General features: G+C 40.5%; 2 protein-coding genes across 3 annotated transcripts in view; both read right to left on the bottom strand.

The window, feature by feature from the left end:
• LOC115376626 (kinesin-like protein KIF1C) overlaps positions 1-3,616 on the bottom strand; it is a 38,742-nt gene extending 35,126 nt beyond the window's left edge. The window contains exons 1-2 of one of the 2 annotated variants that reach the window (XM_030076338.1): positions 3,265-3,616; positions 2,903-3,113 (exon numbers count right to left, since the gene is read on the bottom strand). The gene's annotated coding sequence lies outside the window, so the exon portion shown is untranslated. The remainder of the gene's footprint in view (positions 1-2,902; positions 3,114-3,264) is intronic. The other variant, XM_030076339.1, reaches the window with a different exon arrangement.
• A 4,285-nt stretch (positions 3,617-7,901) lies between these two features.
• cysltr3 (cysteinyl leukotriene receptor 3) overlaps positions 7,902-15,000 on the bottom strand; it is a 7,401-nt gene continuing 302 nt past the window's right edge. The window contains exons 2-5 of the mRNA XM_030076395.1: positions 9,615-9,828; positions 9,026-9,193; positions 8,756-8,923; positions 7,902-8,560 (exon numbers count right to left, since the gene is read on the bottom strand). Of these exons, the coding sequence (XP_029932255.1) occupies positions 8,023-8,560; positions 8,756-8,923; positions 9,026-9,193; positions 9,615-9,828 (1,088 nt within the window). The 3' untranslated portion in view covers positions 7,902-8,022. The remainder of the gene's footprint in view (positions 8,561-8,755; positions 8,924-9,025; positions 9,194-9,614; positions 9,829-15,000) is intronic.

The raw sequence follows: 15,000 nt of genomic DNA, 5'->3' as shown, positions 1-15,000 counted from the left end.
TGTATCAAACTGTCCCAACCTGTCCCAAACTGTATCAAACTGTATCAAACTGTATCAACCTGTCCCAAACTCTATCGAACTGTATCAAACTGTATCAAACTGTATCAAACTGTCCCAAACTGTATCAAACTGTATCAAACTGTATCAAACTGTCCCAAACTGTATCAAACTGTATCAAACTGTATCAAACTGTCCCAAACTGTATCAAACTGTCCCAAACTGTATCAACCTGTATCAAACTGTCCCAACCTGTCTCAAACTGTATCAAACTGTATCAAACTGTATCAAACTGTCTCAAACTGTCCCAAACTGTATCAAACTGTCCCAAACTGTATCAAACTGTATCAAACTGTCCCAAACTGTATCAAACTGTATCAAACTGTATCAAACTGTCCCAACCTGTCTCAAACTGTATCAAACTGTATCAAACTGTATCAAACTGTCTCAAACTGTATCAAACTGTCCCAAACTGTATCAAACTGTCTCAAACTGTATCAAACTGTATCAAACTGTATCAAACTGTATCAAACTGTATCAAACTGTCCCAACCTGTCTCAAACTGTATCAAACTGTATCAAACTGTATCAAACTGTCTCAAACTGTCCCAAACTGTATCAAACTGTCCCAAACTGTATCAAACTGTATCAAACTGTCCCAAACTGTATCAAACTGTCCCAAACTGTCCCAAACTGTATCAAACTGTATCAAACTGTATGAAACTGTCCCAACCTGTCCCAAACTGTATCAAACTGTCCCAAACTGTATCAAACTGTATCAAACTGTCCCAAACTGTATCAAACTGTATCAAACTGTCCCAACCTGTCCCAAACTGTATCAAACTGTATCAAACTGTATCAAACTGTATCAAACTGTATCAAACTGTCCCAAACTGTATCAAACTGTATCAAACTGTATCAAACTGTCCCAACCTGTATCAAACTGTCCCAAACTGTATCAAACTGTCCCAAACTGTATCAAACTGTCCCAAACTGTATCAACCTGTATCAAACTGTCCCAAACTGTATCAAACTGTCCCAAACTGTATCAAACTGTATCAAACTGTATCAAACTGTCCCAACCTGTCCCAAACTGTATCAAACTGTATCAAACTGTATCAAACTGTATCAAATTGTCCCAACCTGTCCCAAACTGTATCAAACTGTCCCAACCTGTATCAAACTGTCCCAAACTGTATCAAACTGTATCAAACTGTATCAAACTGCCCCAACCTGTCTCAAACTGTATCAAACTGTCCCAACCTGTCCCAAACTGTATCAAACGGTATCAAACTGTATCAAATTGTCCCAACCTGTCCCAACCTGTATCAAACTGTATCAAACTGTATCAAACTGTATCAAACTGTCCCAAACTGTATCAAACTGTATCAAATTGTATCAAACTGTCCCAAACTGTATCAAACTGTATCAAACTGTCCCAAACTGTCCCAAACTGTATCAAACTGTCCCAAACTGTCCCAAACTGTATCAAACTGTATCAAACTGTCCCAAACTGTATCAAACTGTATCAAACTGTCCCAACCTGTCCCAAATTGTATCAAACTGTATCAAACTGTCCCAAACTGTATCCCAAACTATCCCAAACTATCCCAAACTGTATCAAACTGTCCCAACCTGTCTCAAACTGTATCAAACTGTATCAAACTGTATCAAACTGTCCCAAACTGTATCAAACTGTATCAAATTGTATCAAACTGTATCAAACTGTCCCAAACTGTATCAAACTGTATCAAACTGTATCAAACTGTCCCAAACTGTATCAAACTGTATCAAACTGTCCCAAACTGTATCAAACTGTATCAAACTGTATCAAACTGTCCCAAACTGTATCAAACTGTATCAAACTGTATCAAATTGTATCAAACTGTATCAAACTGTCCCAAACTGTATCAAACTGTCCTAAACTATCCCAAACTGTATCAAACTGTATCAAACTGTCCCAAACTGTATCAAACTGTATCAAACTGTCCCAAACTCTATCCCAAACTATCCCAAACTGTATCAAACTGTATCAAACTGTCCCAAACTGTATCAAACTGTATCAAACTGTATCAAACTGTATCAAACTGTCCCAACCTGTCCCAAACTATCCCAAACTGTATCAAACTGTATCAAACTGTCCCAAACTGTATCAAACTGTATCAAACTGTCCCAACCTGTCCCAAACTGTCCCAAACTGTATCAAACTGTCCCAAACTGTATCCCAAACTATCCCAAACTGTATCAAACTGTCCCAAACTGTATCCCAAACTATCCCAAACTGTATCAAACTGTCCCAAACTCTATCCCAAACTATCCCAAACTGTATCAAACTGTCCCAATCTGTAGTATCAGACAGTCATCAGGAGTTATTATGGGATGTCCTCAGTCTGTTGTTTTGACTGCACACACCAGCCAAAGATCTTTTATCCTCGGTGTGATCAACCTGCTGCTCCAAACTCAGACACACGTCTGGGGTTTTTCTTGGCCATGAGGCTGTTTAATTTATGCATTTATGTATTTAGGTATTTGTTTACTTATTTATTTATTTATTTATTTATCTATTTATTACTGAACTTGGACATATCAATAAAGTTGTTTTATAATGGCAACTGACATGTATTATATTATTAATATATATTGTATTGTATCATATCAATGTCTTCTAGAGCCAAATATCATGAACATTACACTGTATTACAGTATGTAATATTGGAGTAATGTATAGTGTAGTATATAACATAATTAAGTTGCTAGTATAGTACAGTACAGCACAGTATAGTACAGTATAGTACATTATAGCGCAGTACAGTATAGTACAGTACAGTACAGTACAGTATAGTACAGTACAGTACAGTACAGTATAGTACAGTATAGTATGGTGTCGTGTGCTGCGGGATGACTCACCTCTACCTGACTGCAGGAAACGTGACTCTCGTGACGCCTCGCGCTGTCCGGTCAGAGAAGCCCCATCTCTTCTCACAGAACAAACTAAACAAACAAACTGAACAAACTAAACGAAACAAACAAACAAACAGACAGAGAGACAGACAGAGAGACAGACAGGCGGTCAGGCCGTCCACTCGGCGGAGCCGCGGTTCCGGTTCCGGTGCGGGCCTGTCGGTACCGAGACAGAGAGAGAAAGAGAGAGAGGGGGGATAAAGTTGGGTGGGGGCGCTGCTGTGTCACACACACACACACACACACACACACACATACACACACAGAGGCACACACACACACACGTTTTAAAAAGTTAAAAACTCACTAACGTCGCGGTGCTCCGGTGTAACGGCGGCGGCGGAGGCTCGCTCCGGACTTTGGCGGCGGTGACGTCACCAGTCCGCGGAATGAACCGGGAGGAAAAAAAAAAAAAACGGAAAGTTTGTCCGCTCGGGCCTTTGGGTGGCGAATCACGGCGGCTCCGAAAGTCGGAGGATCCGGGCGGAGAGTCGGTCCGGGCGGCTCCTCCTGCCGGGTTCGAGCCGGGAGGGAAAGCGGGCCGGAGCCGCGCGGAGGAGCGGCGAGGAAAAGAGTGGAGGAGAAAAAAAAAAGGGAAAAGAAAAGAGAGAGAGGGGAGAGAGAGGCTGGCCGGTGGCCTGGCCGCGCGGCGGGTGTGTGCGTGAGTGCGTGTGCGGGACGGTGCGCGCGCGCCCCCGCGACGGAGAGAGGAATCCTGTCGGAGTTCCTCCGCCTCGGGCCGCGTGCCCGCCCCGCGCGCGCCCCCCGCCCCGGCAGGCGGAGCGGACAGAGGTGTCACTCCGCCGCAGAAACCCAGGACCAAAAAACACAGCCGACCACAGCGCGAGCCTCGTCCACACACACACACACACACACACACACACTACACGCAAATGCATGAATAAATAAATCAGTTTATCATTTTGTTTTTATTGGTTTGTTTTTATTGCGATGTGTAAACGAATTGAGTCTTTATGTATGAGAGGCACTTTGTAAACTTGTGTTTTGAAAAGTGCTCTATAAATAAAGTTTATCATCATTATTATTATGTTATCACTTTCCTCTCGCTGTGGATGGATTCCTCAGGTCTGAGGAAAGAGTCAGCAGTGATGTTTTGTTCTGACGTTTCAGTCACAGACACATCAACTGCACTGACAAACAAACAAACAAACAAACAAACAAACAAACAAACAAATCAATAAACACATAGATATGAACCTTCATAATTCTGCTGTCATGTTTGACTGTTTTCTTTGGCAGAGGAAAGAGAGGGCAGTGATTCAGACGGAGTGATAGAATGAAAGACATGAAGCCACTGAGTCCAGATTAGAGATTAGAGATTAGAGATTAAAGATTAGAGATTAGAGATTAGGGATTAGGGATGCTAACGCCGCCTGCAGGCTGAGTGTGAAAGCGATCGAGTTCAGACAAGAGACGAGAGCGAAAAACGACAAAATGAACATGTTGAACCTGCCGCACCGCTCACAGGAAACTTCACTGCTCAGAAACAGGCTGAGTGTGTGTGTGTGTGTGTGTGTGTGAAAAGCTCAGGTGACAAACACAATGAGCGTAAAAACACTAAAACTAATTAAAAAAAAAAAAAAAAAACTAAACTAATTCTAAAGCATAAAAAATACAAACTAAAACACTGCTTTAAAACAAATTAAAACTAAAACTGAAATTAAAAACATAAAGTCAAAACAAAATGAAAATAAAAGCAAAGTAAATCAATCAATAAATCGCAGGTGATTGGCTGAGACTCTCGTTCTGATTGGTGGTGAATTCAGTCTGAGGAGTGACTCCTCTTCTCAAACTCAGAGGATCTTTGTCGCCATGTCACTCCCGTGTGACGCTCCGACGCGCAGGAGACACGCGCACACACACGCACGTTAAAGGGACAGTCTGCCTCTCTCTCTCTTCACACACACACACACACACACACACACACACACACACACACACACACACACACACACACACACACACACACACACAGGTATTTTCCCTAATTTTCTCTCTGTGTTTAACTGCTGGCAGACTTCAGCTGTGTGTGTGTGTGTGTGTGTGTGTGTGTGTGTTTTACCAGGCTGCCAGGTGTTTCCTGACCCCACCCCCTCAAACACACACACACACACACACACACACACACACACACACACACAAGGAATGCAACATCTACTTAAGAGTGTAAAACAATAAACTGTCTCTGTATGCCTTTCTGTCTGTCTCTCTCTTTTCTGTCTGACTGTCTGTCTCTATCTGTCTATCTGTCTTTCTGTCTCTGTCTCTCTCTTGTCTGTCTGTCTCTATCTCTGTCTGTCTCTCCATGACCTTTGGCCTCCTGTCTCTCTCTCTCTCTCTCTCTCTCTCTCTGTCTGTCTCTTAGTGTGTCTCTGTCTCTCTCTCTCTCCTGTCTGTCTCTCTGTCCGTGACCTTTGACCTCCTGTGTGTCTGTCTGTGCAGAGATAAATCAGGGAGGAACGCGTCACTCAAACGGTCTTGGCCAATACAAATGCAGCTCTGCTGAGGGGGCGGGGCTTTCTCCTCTGGCTGTTTTTTTTTTTTTTTTTTTTTTTTTTTTTACTGAAGACAAGCTGCTTCAGTGTGGTTCTTCTTCTGTGGTGCAGATTAAAGTCACGTGGAAAACAAAAGTCCTGTCTGCCTGCCTGTCTGTCTGTCTGTCTGTCTGTCTGCCTGTCTGTCTGCCTGTCTGTCTGTGGCAGGTCTGCTGCTCCCTCTAGTGGACAAAACCACAAAGTACAGGAATGAAATCTTACACAGGAAAGTACACACTACTACTACTTCTACTACTACTACAACTAGTACTATTGGTACCACTACAAGGAGTACTACTACTATTCCTACTACTACTACTGCTGGTACTTCTGATACTGCTGGTACTACTACTAGGAATACTACTGCTACTGATAATACAACTACTACTGCTCCTTCTATAGTGTTGTTGAAAGCAGGTTGACCAGTGGTTGCTATGATGTTCCAGATGGTTGCTTAGGGCATTTTTAGGCAGTTGTTATGGTGTTCCTAAGAGTTGCTAGGGCGTTGCTGGATGGTTGCTGTGGTGTTGTGGGTGGTTGCTAGGGCATTGTTACATGGTTGCTATTATGTTTCTGATTGTTGCTAAGACACGGCTAGGCAGTTGCTATGGTTTTCCTGATGGTTGCTAGGACATTGCTTGGCGGTTGCTGTGGTGTTTCTGGTGGGTGCTTAGGGTTGCTATAGTCTTCGTAATGGTTGCTAGGATGTTGCGAGGCAGTTGCTATGGTGTTTGGGGTGGTTGCTAAGTGGTTGCTAGGGTATTTGGGATGGTTGCTAGGTACTTGCTGTGGTGTTTTGGGGTGGTTGCTAAGTGGTCGCTAGGGTGTTTGGGGTGGTTGCTGGGCACTTGTTAGGGCACTTGCAAGGGTGTTTGGGGTGGTTGCTAAATGGTTGCTAGGGTGTTTGGAGTGGTTGTTAAGTAGTCGCTAGGGTGTTTGGGGTGGTTGCTAAGTAGTCGCTAGGGTGTTTGGGGTGGTTGCTAAATGGTCACTAGGGTGTTTGGAGTGGTTGCTAAGTGGTCGCTAGGGTGTTTGGGGTGGTTGCTAAATGGTCGCTAGGGTGTTTGGGGTGGTTGCTAAGTAGTCGCTAGGGTGTTTGGGGTGGTGGCTAAATGGTCGCTAGGTCGTCTGGGGTGGTTGCTAAGTGATCGCTAGGGTGTTTGGGGTGGTTGCTAAATGGTCGCTAGGGTGTTTGGGGTGGTTGCTAAATGGTCGCTAGGGTGTTTGGGGTGGTTGCTAAGTGGTCGCTACGGTGTTTGGGGTGGTTGCTGGGCACTTGCTGGGGTATCTGGGGTGGCTGCAAGGCAATTGCTAGAGTGTTTGGGGTGGTTGCTAGGTGGTTGCTAGGGTGTTTAAAGACTTAAGACAATTAATTCAAACATGGTGACACTTTGCACCAAATCTGTGAAACAAAAATGGCATCAGCATAAAAATCACTGCAGTAACTTCTGACCCAAACCTGAACCTGTGAGTGGCCTCACGTACTGACATCATAATCTAACCCTCTTACACTCTGAATAAATAAAAAACTAAACACAGTGTTGATGACAGATTCTGACTGGAGGAACCTGATCCACAGAGAACCAATCTTCAGGTTCCAGCTCTCAGATGAAGCTCACCTCTGTTGGTGACCTTTGACCTCCCCTGAAGCCTCCCTGCCCCGTCACTAACCCTGGTCTAAAGAGAGGGCCTGACTGGTGAGGCGTTCAAGCACCAAAGGAAATAACCAAACAGAAAGACACTGACACCTCCAACTGCACAGCCATCAACATCCTGATCAATATAGATCAGTGTTCAGTCTGTGTGTGTGTGTGTGTGTGTGTGTTTGCTGCCGCCTGGTGGACAGAGCAGAGCGCTGCAGCCTCGGCCTCTTCCTGTTTCCTGTGGGAGACGTGACTGAACCAGCTGGCAGTATTTATTATGGAATAAACACATTTATGAATTTATAAACCAAACACAGCAACATCACAGAGCACGTGCTGACGGGACCAAACACACAAACAAAGCACTCAAACACACAGACACTCACGCACACACACACACACACACACACACACACACACACACACACACACACACACACACACACACACACACACACACACACACACACACGACCCATTTTGACCTTTAGACAAAAACAACAACTCATTTTTAGATACACAACAAGTTTAATGTCTCACGCAGAAATACAGCTCAACTATGATCACTACCATCCCATCTGTCTATCTACATATGTATATATCTCTCTCTATCTATATGTATATATCTATATAGATAGATTTATATACATACATATATATGGACATAGATAGATACATATAGATATATATAGATATAGATATATAAAACCTTAAAAAAGATAAAGATAAAGAGGTGGCACATTAAATCAGAATATTAATAATTAAATACAATAATTACAACCACAGTAGATCTTGTTTTTTGTTAAGGACTGCAACAATACAATCCTTGAAACTAACAGCTTATAATGTTGTCGTTAGCTTAACAGCTCAGCAGGTGCTGCACCTCCTCCTGCGGGTCCAGGTGAGCTGTGTCCAGGAGCTGCTGCGGCTCCCCCTGCTGGACAGGAGGGAGGAGTGTGCGTCCCGGAGCCGCTCCCTGAAGGTGCGGGTGCAGTAGTAGTAGAGCAGCGGGTTCACCACGCTGTTGGCCGCCGCCAGGCACAGCGTCACCGCCACCGCGCGCTGCAGCGTCACCGTGACGACGCAGCGCCACCGGCCGCACACCGCGTGCAGGTGCAGCGTGCGGATCACGTGATAGGGCAGGAAGCACAGGAGGAAGGTGGCTGTCACCAGGGTGACCAGGTGCACCGAGCGCCGCCTGTTGCGGCGCCGCCTGGCGCCCGGGGCCCCGCCGGCGTCGTGGACGGTGGTGTGGGTCGTCAGGTGGCGGATGATGCTGCCATAGCAACAGATGATGGTGAGGAAGGGGAGGAGGAAGCCGAGGGCCACGCCCACGTAGTTCAGGATGAGCACCTGCTCCCAGGAGGAGGGGCTAGAGGGCTCGAAGCACCGAGGAAGCCCCGCCCTGCGAGAGAGAGAGACAGGAAATTACTGGACAAGGAACTTTAGTGAAGAAAAGAAAATCACAAGGAAATCAAAAGAAACTCCCCAAAACAAATGAAAATAAATAAGAAAAATATAAAACGTATTATTATCATTGTTATTATTATTGTTAATATCTGTTAGGCTCTGCTGAGCGGCCAGCAGGTGGAGCCATTACCTCTGTCTGACCCCATCGAACAGGAAGGGGACGGAGGCCCCGCCCACAAACAGCCAGATGCCCAGGCAGACCAATGAGAAGCGAGTGGGCGTGGCCAGCGTGCGGTGGCGGAGCGGCTTGATGACGGCGAGCCAGCGGAGCACGCTCAGTAGAGTGAGGAAGAGGATGCTGAGGGAGGAAGAGGAGGAGGAGCTCAGTCTGCAGTGTGTGTGTGTCTGTGTGTCTGTGTGTGTGTGTGCATGTGTGCGAGTGTGTGTGTGTGTGTGTTACCTTGTGTACAGGTTAACATAGAAGCAGTACACACACAGGCGGCACAGCCAATCAGGGAAGAGCCAGACTCCGCCCTTGAAGTAATAAACCAATCGCAGCGGGAGGGTGAGGGAGAAGCTGGCGTCTGATAGGGCCAGGTTCACCATGACGACGCAGGAGGCGGAGCTTCTGCAGGAAACAGGAGGAGCCAGACACTGTTTTGTATTTAGTTTGAATATTTAATGCAAATAAATAAACTTATTGATATTTAATAGGATGAACTTATATTAATATTCTATGATTATTATCATGTAGTTATTTATCATTTGGCTCTTTGTGTGTTTTGTATCATTTAAATTAATTAATATTTTATTTTATTATTATTATTATTATTAAATTATTGTCATTACTGATTATTATGTTTGTCAACATGAGGTCGTCACTTTTCACACTTTGACTTAAAAAAAAAGAAAACTTGCCGAGTCATCCTCAGTTTGTGCTGCAGGTCAAAGGTCACGTGACACCGCCTGTTTGTTCATTTGCCAGGAAAATGACATGCAAACAATGTGTGTGTGTGTGTGTGTGTGTGTGCGCGTGTGTGTGTGCTGACCTCCTGTTGCTGCGCAGCAGGAAGACGACCAGCGCTCCGATGTTGCTAAGCAACGCCACAGGAAACAGCAGCAGGTAGCTGATGGTGTAGGCGCGGTACTTGAAGGTGTTGTCGTCATGGAAACTGCACACTGATGACCGGTTGGCCAACAGTGAATCCACCATCGCCAAGGCGCTGTGGTTGCCTGGGGGAGGGGGCGGGGTCAACCAGCTCTCTGTGGACACACACACACACACACACACACACACACGTCTGATGAGACGACGCTCCAAAACCGCTTCCTGTGTGTTGGCGAGTGTGGCAACACATTAGCATGCATGCTAACATGCTAGCTGCGATCAAATGTCCGTAAACACGCAAATACCCATCATGCTTTGGGCTGCAGGGCTGGGTCAGCCCCGCCTCCCGTCCCACTGCAGGAGGACGAACTGGGACAGGAAGTCACGGATGCACAGAGGGGGTCAATGTAACGTTTTAGACAAAGTGGCTCCGCCCACTGGGAGGAGTCAGGAAACATAAACATCACATAAACATAAATATAAACATATATACATAAACATATAAATATAAACACATCAACAAAAATATAAATACATAAACATAAACACATAAACATAAACACATAAACACACAAATATAAACACACAACATAAATATAAACACATAAACACATAAATATAAACACCAACATAAACACAAATATAAACACATAAATATAAACACATAAATATAAACACTTAAACATAAATATAAACATAAATATAAACACATAAACATAAACACATACATATAAACATATAAACATAAATATAAACACATAAACAAATATAAACACATAAACATAAACACATAAATCAATAAATATAAACATATAATGAGCTGGGACAGGAAGTCACGGACGCAATGAGGGGGTTGTTGAGGCCAAAATTATTTATGGTTAATTTATAATTCATTTATTTATAACTTTATTTGAAAATAGGTTTAGGAGAATTTAATTGGTTGTTTATTGGTTGTCCGAACAGCTGTCTGCATTGATTGGAGAGGTGAGTTGAGAGGTGATTTATGACACCTGGGTAGAGCTGCAGAAACAGTTGAGAGTGGGAAGCGGGACAGTTTTTTGACTGCAGAGGACAGACGCAGAACATTTTTTTTTATTATTGCTCTTCTTTTGTTAATCTGCTGGAGTGACCTTTTTTGTTATCATTTAATAAATGGCGACAATGCCAAAGTGAGGCTGGATTCGCGGCTGTCTTTTGTTTTGGAGAGCGAAAATTGGACCCGCTCAGTAGTGGCTTTGAAAGTCACCGAAAAGAAGCCGCAACAGGGGTCAATAAAACATTTTAGACAAAGTGGCTCTGCCCATTGGGAGAAGTCAGGAAACATAAACATCATATAAACATAAATATAAACACATAAACATGAACACATAAATATAGACACAAACATAAATATAAACACATAAACATGAACACATAAATATAGACACAAACATAAATATTAACACATAAACATAAAGACATAAACATAAATATAAACACAAACATAAACATATAAACACATAAATATAAATGTAAACACATAAATATAGACACAAACATAAATATTAACATAAACATAAACACAAATATAAACACAAAAATATAAACACATAAACATAAAGACATAAACATAAACATAAACACAAATATAAACACAAAACATAAGGGTCATTCTATAATTTTGGGACATCTTACATCCATGAGATATAGATTGCATGAATTTTTAGTAAAACTAAAAAAAAAAATCATTTTTATATTGACAGTTGATGATGTTTTCACAAATACAATGATTATTTATTGTAGAAACAGCCATTTATTATTTAAAAAATGGCTATATATCACTACAATCTACATTTTACCTCTGTCCTTTTTTTTAATCACAACCAACTTCTAATTAGCCAAAAAACAATGAAAAGTACTTATTTACTTTTTATTTTGATAATTTCCTATTCATTAAGTAGAGACAATGATGACAGATAAAAAAATTGTGTCAATATATAAAATATTATATGCAAAATAACATTTTTTATGTGTCCCCGAAATCACTGTCAACTAAGTTACCCATTAAAAAAAAACCTCCCAGTAAGGACTGGTTTACCCAAATCCTATGACCTTCACCTTGTGATGTCATTTCATTCTCAAGAGGACACTCAGCAGGCTGCATGGTATGTTCTTTCTGCCTTTTCTTGAATATTTCTTATTAAGTAGTGTCTGAGTCATGGAAGCATTTAGCAAATGTCAACAGTGTTACTCGAATATCATTATTAAATTATGTTTAATAATATTTTACTTAATTATTTCTGTAATAGTTTAAGAAAATCCTTCTCAAAAATGCCATGTGGTATTTGGTTGGAGGCAGCCATGTTGATTTAATGCCTGAAAACAGCAATAATGTCAACTATGTTACCCATCAACTATGTTACCCTAGAAAGGTAACTGAGTTGACTAAGGGTGACATACACTATATTGATTGATTGATACACTGCACTGATGTTGGTCGAGAAGGCCTGGCTCTCAGTCTCCGCTCTAATTCATCCCAAAGGTGTTCTGTTGGGTTCAGGTCAGGACTCTGTGCAGGCCAGTCAAGTTCATCCACACCAGACTCTGTCATCCATGTCTTTATGGAGCTGCTTTGTGCAATATATATATATATATATATACATATATATATATATATATATATATATATATATATATATGTGTGTGTGTGTGTGTGTATACTGTTTCCTACAACCAAAGTAAATAAGTAGAAACTTTGTGGCTGAGAAGTATGTCATGCTGTATACTTTTTGCAGCAAAATGACCTTGGAAGAAAATCAAAAGAAAATATATAATATATAATATAAAGAAAATATGTGGGCCATTGATTGCATTCTGTGAAATTGGGGGGTTAAAAGCAAAAAAAAAAAAAGTTTGATTTCTTTTTGAATTGGCAATTAAAAATTAAAATATTAGTAAATGGACACATACTCTACCAGGAATAGTGGTTGTTTTAATATCTGGCATTTATCCAAAGTTACAATTTGACAGTTTTTGTCCGTAACATAGTTGAGAAAATAATCAGTTAATATCTCCTTTTATTTAATAAATATCTGAAATCAATAATGCTGGAGCTTGCCAATTGCTAAAAACATAACATTTAAACACTTGTTAGTGAGGGGAAAATATTTATATTGGAAAACATTAAGCTTTTTTTTTTTTTCAAAAATTCTGAAACTCAAAATGTCCCAAAATTATAGAATGACCCATAAATATAAACACATAAACATAAATATAAATACATAAATATTAACACATAAACATAAATATGAACGCATAAACATAAACAAAAACATAAATATAAACATGTAAATATGATCTACATATAAATGAGGCCGAGCCGACTCTCTGGGTGGCAGAGACATTTTACAGTTCCTGGATCTTACATAAAACACACACACACACACACACACACACACACACACACACACACACAGGAACACACACACACACACACACACACACACACACACACACACACTGTATTGTTTGGTTGTAATGAAAAAATAAAACAAAACAGAAAAGGAGCCGCCTGGAAAGAGGAACTAAAATGACTAATGTGTGTGTGTGTGTGTGTGTGTGTGTGTGTGTGTGTGTGTGTGTGTGAAACCTGTTGGTCTGAGCGTCACTGCCCTGGAAAAACTTTATCGACAGCAGTGTTCCTACGGGCTCCGTGCAGGAGCCTGCTTTACTAAATGAATTCTGTCTGCAGCCCCACGCAACAAACAAACAACAAACAACAAACAACAAACAACCAACAACATGCAACACACTCCTGAACATAAACAGGTGCAGCTGATAGATTAAGGAATAATAAAAAATTTAAAAATATCGGTCCTGCAGAATTCTTTCACACTCACAGAAATCACAATGAAACTAAAGTCACATACCATAATAACAACAATAGTAACAACAACAACAACAACAACAACAACAACAACAACAATAATACTAAAGCAGCGGCTCATCCACACAGAGAAATTATTTCTATATTTACCGATTTATTGACTAAACGAGTGTTAGCTGATAGCCGTTAGCCACCACGTGCTACTGGGAAAAATACAAATCAAATAAAGCCGAATAAACACAAATAAAGTCAAATAAACACAAATAAAGTCAAATAAACACAAATAAAGTCAAATAAAGCCAAATAAACCCAAATAAAGCCGAATAAAGTCAAATAAAGTCAAATAAAGCCAAATAAACACAAATAAAGTCAAATAAAGCCAAATAAAGTCGAATAAAGTCGAATAAAGTCGAATAAAGTCAAATAAAGCCGAATAAAGTCAAATAAAGACAAATAAACACAAATAAAGTCAAATAAAGTCAAATAAACACAAATACAGCCAAATAAAGTCAAATAAAGTCAAATAAAGTCAAATAAAGCCGAATAAAGCCGAATAAAGTCAAATAAAGTCGAATAAAGTCAAATAAAGCCGAAAAAAGCCAAATAAAGTCAAATAAAGCCGAATAAAGTCGAATAAAGTCAATTAAAGCCGAATAAAGTCGAATAAAATCAAATAAAGACAAATAAAGACAAATAAAGCCAAATAAAGTCAAATAAAGTCAAATAAAGTCAAATAAAGCCGAATAAAGTCAAATAAAGTCAAATAAACACGAATAAAGTCAAATAAAGTCGAAAAAAGCCAAATAAAGTCAAATAAAGCCGAATAAAGCCGAATAAAGTCAAATAAAGTCGAATAAAGTCAAATAAAGCCGAAAAAAGCCAAATAAAGTCAAATAAAGCCGAATAAAGTCGAATAAAGTCAATTAAAGCCGAATAAAGTCGAATAAAATCAAATAAAGACAAATAAAGACAAATAAAGACAAATAAAGTCAAATAAAGCCGAATAAAGTCGAATAAAGTCAATTAAAGCCGAATAAAGTCGAATAAAATCAAATAAAATCAAATAAAGACAAATAAAGTCAAATAAAGCCGAATAAAGTCAAACAAAGCCAGATAAAGTCAGATAAAGTAAAATAAAGCCGAATAAAGTCAAATAAAGTCGAATAAAGTCAAATAAAGCCGAAAAAAGCCAAATAAAGTCAAATAAAATCAAATAAAGACAAATAAAGACAAATAAAGTCAAATAAAGCCGAATAAAGTCAAACAAAGCCAGATAAAGTCAGATAAAGTAAAATAAAGCCGAATAAAGTCAAATAAAGCCGAATAAAGCCAGATAAATCGGGGTGGAGTCGACTTGAGGAGGAAGACGTGACCTGATGATATTTCCTGTTTGTTTGATTGTTGAAAAAAACAAACAAACAAAAACAAACTCAGACTGACTTTGTGTTTTTTTGTCTTTGTG

The sequence above is a fragment of the Myripristis murdjan genome, chromosome 18, assembly GCF_902150065.1.
Source record: "Myripristis murdjan chromosome 18, fMyrMur1.1, whole genome shotgun sequence".
Lineage (NCBI taxonomy): Eukaryota > Metazoa > Chordata > Actinopteri > Holocentriformes > Holocentridae > Myripristis > Myripristis murdjan.
The sequence above is the reverse complement of the archived record's forward strand: the minus strand, read 5'-3'. Positions and strand labels throughout refer to the sequence as shown.